The 16,222-nt window shown below is 21.7% G+C and overlaps 2 protein-coding genes across 4 annotated transcripts in view; one reads left to right on the forward strand and one right to left on the reverse strand.

Moving 5' to 3' along the window:
* The window catches only part of LOC142239019 (uncharacterized), a 57,204-nt gene that overhangs the window by 23,268 nt on the left and 17,714 nt on the right, over positions 1-16,222 (forward strand). The window lies entirely within an intron of this gene.
* Positions 1,699-15,492, reverse strand: cn (Kynurenine 3-monooxygenase cn). Its single transcript, XM_075312419.1, has 6 exons — positions 15,226-15,492; positions 9,424-9,733; positions 9,189-9,276; positions 8,712-9,132; positions 1,953-2,345; positions 1,699-1,896 (listed from the first exon to the last, which is right to left on the reverse strand). The coding sequence occupies exons 1-6, from the start codon at positions 15,313-15,315 to the stop codon at positions 1,816-1,818; spliced, it is 1,383 nt and encodes a 460-aa protein (XP_075168534.1). The 5' UTR covers positions 15,316-15,492; the 3' UTR covers positions 1,699-1,815.

Here is a 16,222-nt window from a genome sequence, read left to right on the forward strand (position 1 = left end):
CAAAAGTTCAACGGCTTGAGGTCCGGAGATTTTAGTGACCATTGTGGGGTAGAAATGAAGCGAGGAACCTCCTTTTTAAGCCATGATCGGAAATACAAAACATAACAACTCATCAAAATATAATATGTTAGGGGAGATGGTGGCGGATGCTGCAAAAATCCATGACCGTATACCTGACATTCTGACGTCTGTAGGATGGTCCTGGGAGTATGGGGCTCAAGAACATGTGTATGAGAGGGAAATAAAAAGCGAATATGTGGAGGATCCAGACACCGATATCATATTCCGATTACCAGGCCACTGCAGGCAGAAGTGCGTGCCATAACGGCATGCCTGGAGTGCCCACAAAACGTCAACATTTTAACAGATTTGCCAGAGGGCAATAGTAGACATTACGGTTCGATCGCGAACCGTAATGTCTACTATAAAATTTTGACAAAATTTTCCATAGAAATAAAATTTTAAAAAAATTTCCTATAGAAATAAAGTTTTGACAAAATTTTCTATAAAAATGAAATTTTGACAAAATTTTCTATAGAATCAAAATCTTGACAAAATTTTCTATATACATAAAATTTTGACAAAATTTTCTATAAATAATATTTTGGCAAAATTTTCTATCGAAATAAAACTTTGACAAAATTTTGTATAAAAATAAAATTTTTACAAAATTTTCTATAGCAATCACATTTTTATTGGAATGGAAAAACACGATCATCGAATACTCGAAATACAGCGGATCCGCATCATATACCGGATGCCGGGGCATGCCGGACAATATTAAAATTCGATTTTTTTATATCTGTCGCGTATGGCGGATGACGCAAAGATCCATGATCTTATACCTGAGGTGTCATATCTGTCAGTAGGATATTCCTGGCAGAATGGGACCCACGAACATATACGAACAAAATTTTCTATAGAAATAAAATTTTAACAAAATTTTCTATAGAAGAAATTTAAAAAAAAAATCTATAGAAGAAAATTTATGAAAAAATTTTCAATAGAAATGAAATTTTGGCAAAATTTCCTACAGAAATAAAATTTTAACAAAATTTTCTATACAAGAAAATTTTTGAAAAAAAAAAATTCTATAAATTTAAAATTTTTACAAAATTTTTTACAGAAATCAAATTTTGATAAAATTTTCCATAGTATTAAAATTTTGACAAAATTTTCTACAGAAATAAAATATTGGCAAAATTTTCTACAGAAATAAAATTTTGACAAAATTTTCGATCGAAATAAAATTTGGACAAAATTTTTTTATAGACATAAAATTTTGACAAAATTTTCTATAGAAATAAAATGTTGGCAAAATTTTCTACATAAATGAAATTTTGCCAAAATTGTTTATAGAAATGAAATTTTGACAAAATTTTCTATAGAAATGAAATTTTGACAAAATTTTCTATAGAAATAAAATTTTGACAAAATTCATATAGGAATAAAAGTTTGACAAAATTTTCTATAGGAATAAAATGTTAACCAATTTTTCTATGGAAATTAAATTTTGACAAAATTCTCTATAGAAATAAAATTTCTATACAAATAAAATTCCCTATAGAAAAATAAATAGAAATGAAAATAGAAAAAATTAAAAACTTAAAAATAAGATTTTTTTTAAATTTAGTAGGTGTATAATAATTTATTTTAATAATTTATAAAAATTTACCCAAGAATAAAATCCAATCAAAGTTAAATTTCCCAATGTGTATATGATTTATTTAAAAACTGCTCTTCCCTAGATCAAAAAAATCTTTAGAGCAAAAAATACAATAATACTACATATTTACTTATGAATATATAATCTGCTCACTTAGAATTAACATAAAAAATGGCTCCGCCTAATATCGCTGTAAAGGATAATATTGTATACAAAAATATCTTCAGAACCTGGAAAAAAAAAATGGTCAATATTAAATTTTTTAAAACTGCAACGTAAATCTCACCTCATCCTGCCATTTTCGATTGGCTATACATTTACTATAGGGCATACTAGTAAATGAAACACTATTGTACAAAGGTACCCATACACTTGGCATAATTCGAAATAGGTTAGTATCCAAAAATTTCCTACATTTAAATGAGAAACGTTTGGTAAGATCTCGCATCTCTACGTAATTGTACATGGCCAGATCACAAATGGCATGGGCATCTTGAACCCTTGTCCGGGTAAATTCTTCCAAAGCTTTGGCCAATGTTATTTGCGGTTGAGAGAGAATCGAAAAGAAAATTGAACAATCTTCCATGCCAGCATTCATACCTTGACCATAATATGGGACCATGGCATGGGCTGCATCACCTAAGAGCAAAGCTTTATCCCCATAATGGAAGGGATTACACTGGAAATAGAAGAAATTAAGATAAAATTTACTATGGCAGATATTCAGCTGGTGGGGAGAAATTATTTCATAAATTCAGTTCTTAGGAATTTAGTACAGAATCAATTTAAATTGCAACTGTCGCATAGTGTCGCATTATGGTTGGCAATCGAGCCACAACTAACCTACCAAAACTTAGAAATAGTTCTACAAAAACTAACAAACAAAAAAATCTTGCGTAGAAAATTTTGTCAACATTTTTTTTTTATAGAAAATTTTCAAAAAAAATTTATTTCTATAGAAAATTTTCAAAAAATTTCATTTCTATAGAAAATTTTGTCAAAATTTTATTCCTATAGAAAATTTCGTCAAAATTTTATTTCTATAGAAAAATTTTCAAAATTTTATTTCTATAAAAAATTTTGCAAAATTTTATTTCTATAGAAAAATTTTTGTCAAAATTTTATTTCGTTAGAAAATTCCGTCAAAATTTTATTTCTATAGAAAATTTTGTAAAAAATTTGTTCAAAATTTTATTTCTATAGAACATTTTATTTCTATAAAAATTTTGTCAAAATTTTATATCTATAGAAAATTTTTCCAAAATTTTATTTCTATAGAAAATTTTGTCAAAATTTTACTTCTATAGAAAATTTTGTCAAAATTTAACTTCTATAGAAAATTTTGAAAAAAACAAAAATTATTTCTATGGAAAATGTTGTCAAAATTTTATTTCTATAGAAAATTTTGTAAAAAAATTGTTCAAAATTATATTTCTATAAAAAAATTTATTTCTATAAAAATTTTGCCAAAATTTTATATCATAGAAAATGTTTCCAAAATTTTATTTCTATACAAAATTTTGTCAAAATTTTATTTATATAGAAAATTTTGAAAAAATTATTTCTATGGAAACTTTTGTCAAAATTTTTTCTATAGAAAATCTTGTCAAAATTGTATTTCTATAGACAATTTTGTCAAAATTTTATAGCTATAGAAAATTTTGAAAAAAGAATTATTTCCATAGAAATTTTTGTCAAAATTTTATTTTAATAGATAAAAATATCTATTTCTATAGAAAATTCCGTAAAAATTTTATTTCAATAGAAAATTTTGTAAAATATTTGTTCAAAATTTTATTTCTATAGAAAATTTTATTTCTATAAAAATTTTGTCAAAATTTTATATCTATAGAAAATTTTTCCAAAATTTTATTTCTATAGAAAATTTTGTCAAAATTTTACTTCTATAGAAAATTTTGTCAAAATTTAACTTCTATACAAAATTTTGTCAAAATTTTATTTGTATAGAAAATTTTGAAAAAAAAAATTATTTCTATGGAAAATTTTGTCAAAATTTTATTTCTATAGAAAATTTTGTAAAAAATTTGTTCAAAATTATATTTCTATAAAAAAATGTATTTCTATAAAAATTTTGCCAAAATTTTATATCTATAGAAAATGTTTCCAAAATTTTATTTCTATACAAAATTTTGCCAAAATTTTATTGATATAGAAAATTTTGAAAAAAAAAATTATTTCTATGGAAAAATTTTGTCAAAAATTTTTTCTATAGAAAATCTTGTCACAATTGTATTCCTATAGAAAATTTTGTCAAAATTGTTTTTCTATCGAAAATTTTGTCAAAATTTTATAGCTATAGAAAATTTTGAAAAAAAATTATTTGAATAGAAAATTTTGTCAAAAACTTAGTTCAATAGTTTTTTTTCAAAATGTTATTTTTATAGAAAATTCTGTCAAAATTGTATTTCTATAGAAAATTTTGTCAAATTGTTTTTTCTATAGAATTTTATTTCTATGGGATTTTTTCAAAATTTTATTTCTATAAACAATTTTCTCAAAATTTTATTTTTATAGTGAATTTTGTCAAAATTTTATTTCTACAGAAAATTTTGTCAAAATTTTATTTATATAGAAAATTTTGTCAAAATTTTATTAATATAGAAAATTTTGTCAAAATTTTATTTATATAGAAAATTTTTTATTAATATAGAAAATTTTGTCAAAATTTTATTTATATAGAAAATTTTGTCAAAATTTTTTTTCTATAGAAAATCTTGTCAAAATTGTATTTCTATAGAAAATTTTGTCAAAAATTGTATTTCTATCGAAAATTTTGTCAAAATTTTATTTCAATAGAAAATTTTGTCAAAATTGTATTTCTATAGAAAATTTTGTCAACATTTTATTTCTATATAAAATTCAGAAAAAAATTTATTTCTATAGAAATTTTTATTTCTGTGGAAATTTTTTAAAAATTTTATTTCTATAAACAATCTTCTCAAAATTTTTTTTTATAGTGAATTTTGTCAAAATTTTGTCAAAATTTTATTTCTTCAGAAAATGTTGTCAAAATTTTATATCTATAGAAAACTTTGTCAAAATTTTATTTCTATAGAAAATTTGTCAATTTTTTTTCTTTAGAAAATTTTGTCAAAATTTTATTTATGTAGAAAATTTTGTCAAGAATTTATTTCTATAGAAAATTTTGTTAAAATTTTATATCTATAGAAAATGTTTCCAAAATTTTACTTATATAGAAAAAGAATAAAAAAAAATATTTTTATGGTAAATTTTGTCAATTTTTTTTATAGAAAATCTTGTCAAAATTGTATTTCCATAAAAAATTTTGTCAACATTTTATAGCTATAGAAAATTTTGAAAAAAATTATTTCTATAGAAAATTTTGTCAAAAATTTTGTCAAAATTTTATTAATATAGAAAATTTTGTCAAAATTTTATTTATATAGAAAATTTTGTCAAAATTTTTTTTCTATAGAAAATCTTGTCAAAATTGTATTTCTATAGAAAATTTTGTCAAAAATTGTATTTCTATCGAAAATTTTGTCAAAATTTTATTTCAATAGAAAATTTTGTCAAAATTGTATTTCTATAGAAAATTTTGTCAAAATTTTATTTCTATAAACAATCTTCTCAAAATTTTTTTTTTATAGTGAATTTTGTCAAAATTTTGTCAAAATTTTATTTCTTCAGAAAATGTTGTCAACATTTTATATCTATAGAAAACTTTGTCAAAATTTTATTTCTATAGAAAATTTGTCAATTTTTTTTTCTTTAGAAAATTTTGTCAAAATTTTATTTATGTAGAAATTTTTGTCAAGAATTTATTTCTATAGAAAATTTTGTTAAAATTTTATATCTATAGAAAATGTTTCCAAAATTTTACTTATATAGAAAAAGAATAAAAAAAAATTAATTTTATGGTAAATTTTGTCAATTTGTTTTATAGAAAATCTTGTCAAAATTGTATTTCCATAAAAAATTTTGTCAAAATTTTATAGCTATAGAAAATTTTGAAAAAAATTATTTCTATAGAAAATTTTGTCAAAAATTTTGTCAAAATTTTATTTCTATAGAAAATTTTGAAAAAATTATTTCTATGGAACTTTTGTCAAAATTTTTTCTATAGAAAATCTTGTCAAAATTGTATTTCTATAGACAATTTTGTCAAAATTTTATAGCTATAGAAAATTTTGAAAAAAGAATTATTTCCATAGAAATTTTTGTCAAAATTTTATTTTAATAGATAAAAATATTTATTTCTATAGAAAATTCCGTAAAAATTTTATTTCAATAGAAAATTTTGTAAAATATTTGTTCAAAATTTTATTTCTATAGAAAATTTTATTTCTATAAAAATTTTGTCAAAATTTTATATCAATAGAAAATTTTTCCAAAATTTTATTTCTATAGAAAATTTTGTCAAAATTTTACTTCTATAGAAAATTTTGTCAAAATTTAACTTCTATACAAAATTTTGTCAAAATTTTATTTGTATAGAAAATTTTGAAAAAAAAAATTATTTCTATGGAAAATTTTGTCAAAATTTTATTTCTATAGAAAATTTTGTAAAAAATTTGTTCAAAATTATATTTCTATAAAAAAATGTATTTCTATAAAAATTTTGCCAAAATTTTATATCTATAGAAAATGTTTCCAAAATTTTATTTCTATACAAAATTTTGCCAAAATTTTATTGATATAGAAAATTTTGAAAAAAAAAATTATTTCTATGGAAAAATTTTGTCAAAAATTTTTTCTATAGAAAATCTTGTCACAATTGTATTCCTATAGAAAATTTTGTCAAAATTGTTTTTCTATCGAAAATTTTGTCAAAATTTTATAGCTATAGAAAATTTTGAAAAAAAATTATTTGAATAGAAAATTTTGTCAAAAACTTAGTTCAATAGTTTTTTTTCAAAATGTTATTTTTATAGAAAATTCTGTCAAAATTGTATTTCTATAGAAAATTTTGTCAAATTGTTTTTTCTATAGAATTTTATTTCTATGGGATTTTTTCAAAATTTTATTTCTATAAACAATTTTCTCAAAATTTTATTTTTATAGTGAATTTTGTCAAAATTTTATTTCTACAGAAAATTTTGTCAAAATTTTATTTATATAGAAAATTTTGTCAAAATTTTATTAATATAGAAAATTTTGTCAAAATTTTATTTATATAGAAAATTTTTTATTAATATAGAAAATTTTGTCAAAATTTTATTTATATAGAAAATTTTGTCAAAATTTTTTTTCTATAGAAAATCTTGTCAAAATTGTATTTCTATAGAAAATTTTGTCAAAAATTGTATTTCTATCGAAAATTTTGTCAAAATTTTATTTCAATAGAAAATTTTGTCAAAATTGTATTTCTATAGAAAATTTTGTCAACATTTTATTTCTATATAAAATTCAGAAAAAAATTTATTTCTATAGAAATTTTTATTTCTGTGGAAATTTTTTAAAAATTTTATTTCTATAAACAATCTTCTCAAAATTTTTTTTTATAGTGAATTTTGTCAAAATTTTGTCAAAATTTTATTTCTTCAGAAAATGTTGTCAAAATTTTATATCTATAGAAAACTTTGTCAAAATTTTATTTCTATAGAAAATTTGTCAATTTTTTTTCTTTAGAAAATTTTGTCAAAATTTTATTTATGTAGAAAATTTTGTCAAGAATTTATTTCTATAGAAAATTTTGTTAAAATTTTATATCTATAGAAAATGTTTCCAAAATTTTACTTATATAGAAAAAGAATAAAAAAAAATATTTTTATGGTAAATTTTGTCAATTTTTTTTATAGAAAATCTTGTCAAAATTGTATTTCCATAAAAAATTTTGTCAAAATTTTATAGCTATAGAAAATTTTGAAAAAAATTATTTCTATAGAAAATTTTGTCAAAAATTTTGTCAAAATTTTATTAATATAGAAAATTTTGTCAAAATTTTATTTATATAGAAAATTTTGTCAAAATTTTTTTTCTATAGAAAATCTTGTCAAAATTGTATTTCTATAGAAAATTTTGTCAAAAATTGTATTTCTATCGAAAATTTTGTCAAAATTTTATTTCAATAGAAAATTTTGTCAAAATTGTATTTCTATAGAAAATTTTGTCAAAATTTTATTTCTATAAACAATCTTCTCAAAATTTTTTTTTTTATAGTGAATTTTGTCAAAATTTTGTCAAAATTTTATTTCTTCAGAAAATGTTGTCAACATTTTATATCTATAGAAAACTTTGTCAAAATTTTATTTCTATAGAAAATTTGTCAATTTTTTTTTTCTGTAGAAAATTTTGTCAAAATTTTATTTATGTAGAAAATTTTGTCAAGAATTTATTTCTATAGAAAATTTTGTTAAAATTTTATATCTATAGAAAATGTTTCCAAAATTTTACTTATATAGAAAAAGAATAAAAAAAAATTAATTTTATGGTAAATTTTGTCAATTTGTTTTATAGAAAATCTTGTCAAAATTGTATTTCCATAAAAAATTTTGTCAAAATTTTATAGCTATAGAAAATTTTGAAAAAAATTATTTCTATAGAAAATTTTGTCAAAAATTTTGTCAAAATTTTATTTCTATAGAAAATTTTGTCAAAATTTTATTTCTATATACAATTTAGAAAAAATTTTATTTCTATAGAAATTTTTATTTCTGTGGAAATTTTTTAAAAATTTTATTTTTATAGTGAATTTTGTCAAAATTTTATTTCTACAGAAAATGTTGTCAAAATTGTATTTCTATAGAAAATTTTGTCAAAATTTTATTTCTATAGAAAATTTTGTCAAGAATTTATTTCTATAGAAAATTTTGTCAAAATTTTATTTTTATAAAAATTTTATTTCTATAAAAATGTTGTCAAAATTTTATATCTATAGAAAATCTTGTTAAAATTTTATTTCTATGGAAAATTGTTCCTCTTAATTGAAGAGGAACATTTTGCAAAATCTATTAAACAGTAAAAAATCAACCATTTTTGGTAGAATTTTAGCAACCGTGCTTACAAGGCAACCCTTCTTCTTCACCTCGACTAATTCCCTTATTTGTACAAATCGACCTACCTTAATGGAAACCAAAAACTGTGGCTTGGATTTAAAGAAATCCTTGATCAACATTTCTTCACCAATTAGAGGCAAGGCATCCGCATAGTATTTATGGAAAAATGCCAATAAATCTTCTGGCGTCTGTATACCTTCAAAAACTTTGAAAGGCATCGATAGGGTTACGGTAAACGATTTATCCTGATTCGGCAAGGCAATCATCATAAATTCATTTCTTGGCCATATATGCAGATAATTTGGTGGCATTTGGAATTCATTATTCTTAGCTGGTATACACAATTCCAAATAGCCATGTTCAATATATTCCTGAGAGAAATTGAATCCCAATGTTTTGCACATTTGTTGACGTACAGCACTGAAAGCTCCATCACATCCCACTATGAGATCTGCATGAGCTGCGGCATCTTTCTCTTCATAGGGGCTGATTAAAAAAAAATTAATTTTTAAAAAATTTAAAAATTTCTAATAATTACTAACCATTGGAAACTCATGGAACCCTCACGTAGATTGGCCTTCTTTAGTTTATATTGAAAATGATAGTGGATATTGGGTAATTTTTCGCCAGCTGAAAAAAATTAAAATTTGGTGGTATTTAGTTTGGCCATTGTGGAAGGTGAAAAAAATTCTATCTTCACCGTGGTGCAAATAACCATTGCCCCACAGTGGCTCGTCAACCTTACAATCTATATATCTATTCCAATGTTTTGCTTACCATTTAAAAGAATCTCATTTAAATGTTTCCTTCCAACAGAATATAGACACTCATTGGTACATGGATCATATAAAACAATCGATGTATTCCCCTTAATATCATGCAACATGCGTCCTCTCATCGGTATAGCTGTGGCCAAGACTTGTTCTTCCAAACCCACTGCTGCCAGGGCTTTTCTTCCACGTTGTGATAAGGCTAAATTTATACTTCGACCTTGTACCAGTTCCGCTGTTCGTATATCTTCTCGATATTCGTAGAGATGGACATTATGTCCATTTCGGGCAAAATTTAAAGCGGCCAATGAACCCACCTTTAGGAGATATTGGAAACAAAAAAAATATGTTAATGCTAATAAAACTTCAAAATCGAATTTTATATAACCTAATGTCTTCATAAAGGTACAAAAAACCCAACTAATAATAATTATATTTAATATATAATATGCGGAAGTCATTGATTCATTTGAAAACAAAAATCCTGATAATTTAAATAGGCATTTTTTTATTTTTGTTTTATATAAAACAAAAGAGAAAAACAATTTTATTTCGAGGCCATTAACCATTCGTAGACATATAATTTAAGACCATTTTGTGAGATAATGCCCTCACATTAATAGAGCCAATGATGCAAGAAATGCAAACAACCAATTCATGTCGTGGACATAAAAATAATTTTGAGAACCAATAACTTTTGTTGGAACACCAATGACAAAATGTTCTATTTTTTAATAAATTTAAAAATAAATAAAACAATTAATTTACATATTAATATTACAATTTTAATACTATAATAATAGCGAACGTTTTTATTAGTTTTGTCAAATTCCTACTTCTATAGAAAATTTTGTCAAAATCTTATTCGTATAGTAAATTTTGTCAACATTTTATTTCTATCGAAAATTTTGTTAAAATTTTATTTGTATAAAAAAAATTTTCGAAATTTTATTTCTATAAAAAATTTTATCAAAATTTTATTTCTATAGAAAATTTTTTCAAAATTTTATTTCTCTAGAAAATTTTGTCAAAATTTTATTTCTATAGAACATTTTTTCAAAATTTTATTTCTCTAGAAAATTTTGTCAAAATTTTATTTCTATAGAAAATTTTGCCAAAATTTTATTTCTATAGAAAATTTTGTCAAAATTTTATTTCTATATAAAATTTTGTCAAAATTTTATTTTTATTTCTATAGAAAATTTTGTCACAAATTTTAATTTTTATTTCTATAGAAAATTTTGCCAAAATTTTATTTTGTGCATAGAAAATTTTTTTAAAATGTTATTCCTATAGAAAGTTTTATCAAAAGTTTATGTCTATAGAAAATTTGGCAAAATTTTATTTTTATTTCTATAGAAAATTTTGTCAAAGTTTTATTTCTTTAGAAAATTTTGTAAAAATTTTATTTCTTACGAAAAATTTGTCAAAATTTTATTTCTATTTTTGTCAGCATTTTTTCCCAACAGAAAATTTTGTCAGATTTTTTTATATAGAAAATTTTGTCAAAATTTTATTTATATAGAAAATTTTGTCAAAAGTTTATTTCTATAGAAAATGTTGTCAAAATTCCATTTCTATAGAAAATTTTGTCAAAATTTCATTTCTTTAGAACATTTTGTCAAAATTTAATTTCTATAGAGATTTTTTTTTTCTATAGAAAATTTTTTCAATTTTTTTTTTATTTGTATAGAAACATTTCTGAAAATTTTATTTCTATAGAAAAATTTGTCAAAATTTTATTTCCATAGAAAATTTTATCAAAGTTTTATTTCTATAGAAAATTTTGACAAAATTTTATTTCTATAGAAAATTTAGTCAAAATTTTATTTGTGTAAAAAAAATTGTCGAAATTTTATTTCTAATAAAAATTTTATCAAAATTTTATTTCTATAGAAAATTTTTTCAAAATTTTATTTCTCTATAAAATTTCGTCAAAATTTTATTTCTATTGAAAATTTTATCAAAATTTTATTTCTATTGAAAATTTTATCAAAATTTTATTTCTATTGAAAATTTTATCAAAATTTTATTTCTATTGAAAATTTTATCAAAATTTTATTTCTATAGAAAAATTTGCCAAAATTTTATTTCTATAGAAAATTTTGTCAAAATTTCATTTTTATAGATTTTTTTTTTTAAATTTAATTTCTATAGAAAATTTTTTTCAACATATCATTTCTATAGAAAATTTTGTCAAAATTTTATTTCTATATAAAATTTTGTCAAAATTTTATTTTTATTTCTATAGAAAATTTTGTCGAAATTTTCATTTCTATAGAAAATTTTGCTAAAATTTTATTTTGTGCGTAGAAAATTTTTTATAAATTTTATTCCTATAGAGAGTTTTATCAAAAGTTTTTTTCTATAGAAAATTTTGTCAAATTTTTATTTCCATAGAAGATTTTGTCAAAATTTTATTTCTATTTTTGTCAGCATTTTTTCCCTATAGAAAATTTTGTCAAAATTTTATTTCTATAGAAAATGTTGTCAAAATTTCATTTCTATAGAAAATTTTGTTAAAATTTCATTTCTATAGAACATTTTGTCAAAATTTCATTTCTATAGAGAATTTTGGCAATTTTTTTTTTATAAAAAATTATTTCAAAATTTTATTTGTATAGAAGCATTCCTGAAAATTTTATTTCTATAGAAAAATTTGTCAAAATTTTATTTCCATAGAAAATTTTATCAAAATTTTATTTCTATAGAAAATTATCTCAAAATTTTATTTGTGTAGAAATTTTTCTCAAAATTTGTCAAAATTTTATTTTTATTTCTATAGAAAATTTTGTCACAAATTTTAATTTTTATTTCTATAGAAAATTTTGCCAAAATTTTATTTTGTGCATAGAAAATTTTTTTAAAATGTTATTCCTATAGAAAGTTTTATCAAAAGTTTATGTCTATAGAAAATTTGGCAACATTTTATTTTTATTTCTATAGAAAATTTTGTCAAAGTTTTATTTCTTTAGAAAATTTTGTAAAAATTTTATTTCTTACGAAAAATTTGTCAAAATTTTATTTCTATTTTTGTCAGCATTTTTTCCCAACAGAAAATTTTGTCAGATTTTTTTTATATAGAAAATTTTGTCAAAATTTTATTTATATAGAAAATTTTGTCAAAAGTTTATTTCTATAGAAAATGTTGTCAAAATTCCATTTCTATAGAAAATTTTGTCAAAATTTCATTTCTATAGAACATTTTGTCAAAATTTAATTTCTATAGAGATTTTTTTTTCCATAGAAAATTTTTTCAATTTTTTTTTTATTTGTATAGAAACATTTCTGAAAATTTTATTTCTATAGAAAAATTTGTCAAAATTTTATTTCCATAGAAAATTTGATCAAAGTTTTATTTCTATAGAAAATTTTGACAAAATTTTATTTCTATAGAAAATTTAGTCAAAATTTTATTTGTGTAAAAAAAATTGTCGAAATTTTATTTCTAATAAAAATTTTATCAAAATTTTATTTCTATAGAAAATTTTTTCAAAATTTTATTTCTCTATAAAATTTCGTCAAAATTTTACTTCTATTGAAAATTTTATCAAAATTTTATTTCTATTGAAAATTTTATCAAAATTTTATTTCTATTGAAAATTTTATCAAAATTTTATTTCTATAGAAAAATTTGCCAAAATTTTATTTCTATAGAAAATTTTGTCAAAATTTTATTTTTATAGATTTTTTTTAAATTTAATTTCTATAGAAAATTTTTTTCAACATATCATTTCTATAGAAAATTTTGTCAAAATTTTATTTCTATATAAAATTTTGTCAAAATTTTATTTTTATTTCTATAGAAAATTTTGTCAAAATTTTCATTTTCATTTCTATAGAAAATTTTGCTAAAATTTTATTTTGTGCGAAGAAAATTTTTTATAAATTTTATTCCTATAGAGAGTTTTATAAAAAGTTTTTTTCTATAGAAAATTTTGTCAAATTTTTATTTCCATAGAAGATTTTGTCAAAATTTTATTTCTAACGAATAATTTGTCAAAATTTTATTTCTATTTTTGTCAGCATTTTTTCCCTATAGAAAATTTTGTCAAAATTTTATTTCTATAGAAAATGTTGTCAAAATTTCATTTCTATAGAAAATTTTGTTAAAATTTCATTTCTATAGAACATTTTGTCAAAATTTCATTTCTATAGAGAATTTTGGCAAAATTTTTTTTATAAAAAATTATTTCAAAATTTTATTTGTATAGAAGCATTCCTGAAAATTTTATTTCTATAGAAAAATTTGTCAAAATTTTATTTCCATAGAAAATTTTATCAAAATTTTATTTCTATAGAAAATTATCTCAAAATTTTATTTGTGTAGACATTTTTCTCAAAATTTGTCAAAATTTTATTTGTAAAAAAATGTTTTTCTACATTTCATTTCTATAGAAAATTTTGTCAAAATTTTCATTCTCATTTCTATAGAAAATTTTGTCAAAATTACATTTCTATAGAAAATTTTTTTCATTTCTATAGAAAATTTTGTCAAAATTTCATTTCTATAGAAAATTTTTTTAACATTTCATTTCTATAGAAAATTTTGTCAAATTCAAACAAACAAATTTCAACCGAATCGGATGAATTGTGCTCCTCCAAGAGGTCACGCCCATTCACGATATGGGGGCTATACGTAAAAGTGGACCGATATGGACCAATTTTTGCATGGCTATTAGAGACCATATACTAACACCATGTACCAAATTTCAGCCGGATCGGATGAAATTTGCTTCTCTTAGAGCAATCGCAAGCCAAATTTGGGGGTCCGTTTATATGGGGGCTATACGTAAAAGTGGACCGATATGGTCCATTTGCAATACCATCCGACCTACATCAATAACAACTACTTGTACCAAGTTTCAAGTCGACAAACAAATTTCAACCGAATCGGATGAATTGTGCTCCTCCAAGAGGTCCCGGAGGATCGATTTATATGGTGTCTATATTAGAGGTGTGCGCGTGACTGAAATTTTACTCCCACTCACGCACATTCACGAAGCAAAATGTTTATTCACACACGCTCGCGCACGATACGTGTTGTAGCCAATCTCATCACGCCCATTCACGAAATGAAAACCAGTAATCACGCACGCTCACGCACGAACTACTTTTAAAGACTCACGTTCACGCAAGATTCACGACAATTCTCGTGATTCACGAGCCTCACGACATTTTCCAAACGGAAATCAGCAAAGGTAACAAACTTCAAAAATAGAATATAGTTCGAGAGCTAAATTAATTTCAGTTAAACTACGAGTATGAATTAAATCTTGATTTTTTTAGTGCTAATTTCCCTAATAAAAAAGTTTTTAAGTTTAGCATTATTTTTTGCCAATTTAATATTGATTTTAGCATTATTTCAATGCTGATTTAGAAGCAACATTTTTTGAGATCTGGTCACACTGCTTATAAGGATTAATTTTAATGTAATAATATATCAAACATTTCCCAAAAATTTTCCACATTTGAGAGGAGAGAGGTGGCTTGTTTGAAATTATATTTTAAATATATTTATCATTAGAAAAAATTTCGTAGGTTTCCTTTAAAGTCTTATTCTTATATGCAAAACAATTTATTGACAGTTTATCGAATGAATTTATATGGTAAAAGTAGGCTTGAAGTTTTCTTTAGCTTTTTTGCATATGGGGGTTAGAACATGCCCCGAATTTTCGTTGATTTAAACACTTTTTATAATTTTTTCACAATTACAAATTTTCGTCTTTCACACTTAAATTTATGACTAAAATGCCATTTCGATACTTAAAACTGAAAACAGTTATAGCACTCGACACTATTCACTTACTAATCCTCCGCCAATTATGGCCACTTTCAATGGTGGAACGCTTAAATTTGTACCATTGGCATTATTCAAAATTTTTATACACTCCGACATTTCTTAAATTTTTTTTTTAATATTTTCTTGAAATAAGGCAAAATTTATTTTAAATGCAAAAAATGGTTTTGTCGATTTTCTTAATTTCTCCTCTTATGCATTTATATAATTTTTCGTTTTTTAACTCAACTCAACGTTAATCTTAACTGGGCCGATGTTAAAAACGTAATGAATGCCCCTGTGAAATGAAATGAATACTAAATACATAGTTCGAATGCAACGTTTGTAGGTTTTCCTCAAAAGTTAAATGAATTTCATTCTAGACAAACAAACAAAAAGCCCAATACCTTATAACGAAACGAAGATGGTTGGTTGGTTATCTCCTTCATGAGATGAATTGTCTATTTGAGCTCTCTACTATAGAGAACTCAAACCGGAATATCCAGGGAATGTGGAAAGTTTTTATTTTGTTTAGGTGGCATCTCTGAAACAGGTGATTACAATGTGGCTGATAGTATTGGAACCAATTTCAGGTTGATATCATTTGTAAACCGCTTATCTAACAGTTGACAAATTTATTCGAGTGGCGCTTTGAATATGAGCCCCAAAACCTAAATGAAGTAGGACCCCAATGATTTTACGCAAAACAACAACACTAAATTTTTATTATTTTTTTTGTGAGTAACTTTATTTTATTTTATTTTTTATTATGAAAATAAAGCCCAATATTTTAAATAAAATGAACCCCAATTTCATTATTGGGATTGTGGTCATGGTTGCCACAGTTAGCAGAATTCTACCAAAATTAATAGATTTTTTACAGTTTACAGTTTTAGATTTTGCAACATATTCCTCTTCAACTAAGAGGAATTTCAGAAATAGCCTCTAGAAATAAAAAAAAATTGTCTATAGAAATAAAATTTTGACCAAATTTTCAATAGAAATAAAATTTTGCAACAATTGTCTA

This window comes from Haematobia irritans, chromosome 5, assembly GCF_050003625.1.
Source record: "Haematobia irritans isolate KBUSLIRL chromosome 5, ASM5000362v1, whole genome shotgun sequence".
In the NCBI taxonomy this organism is placed as follows: Eukaryota; Metazoa; Arthropoda; class Insecta; order Diptera; family Muscidae; genus Haematobia; species Haematobia irritans.

What these genes read in the sequence shown, in the direction of transcription:
- cn (XM_075312419.1), bottom strand. Translation starts at nt 15,315, where the DNA reads ATGTCGGAGTGTATAAAAATTTTGAATAATGCCAATGGTACAAATTTA. An exon ending in AAATGAGATTCTTTTAAATG is followed by an intron (nt 9,277 to 9,423) that starts GTAAGCAAAACA and finishes AATTTTTTTCAG; the next exon opens with CTGGCGAAAAATTACCCAAT. An exon ending in AGTTTTTGGTTTCCATTAAG is followed by an intron (nt 2,346 to 8,711) that starts GTAGGTCGATTT and finishes TTCTATTTCCAG; the next exon opens with TGTAATCCCTTCCATTATGG.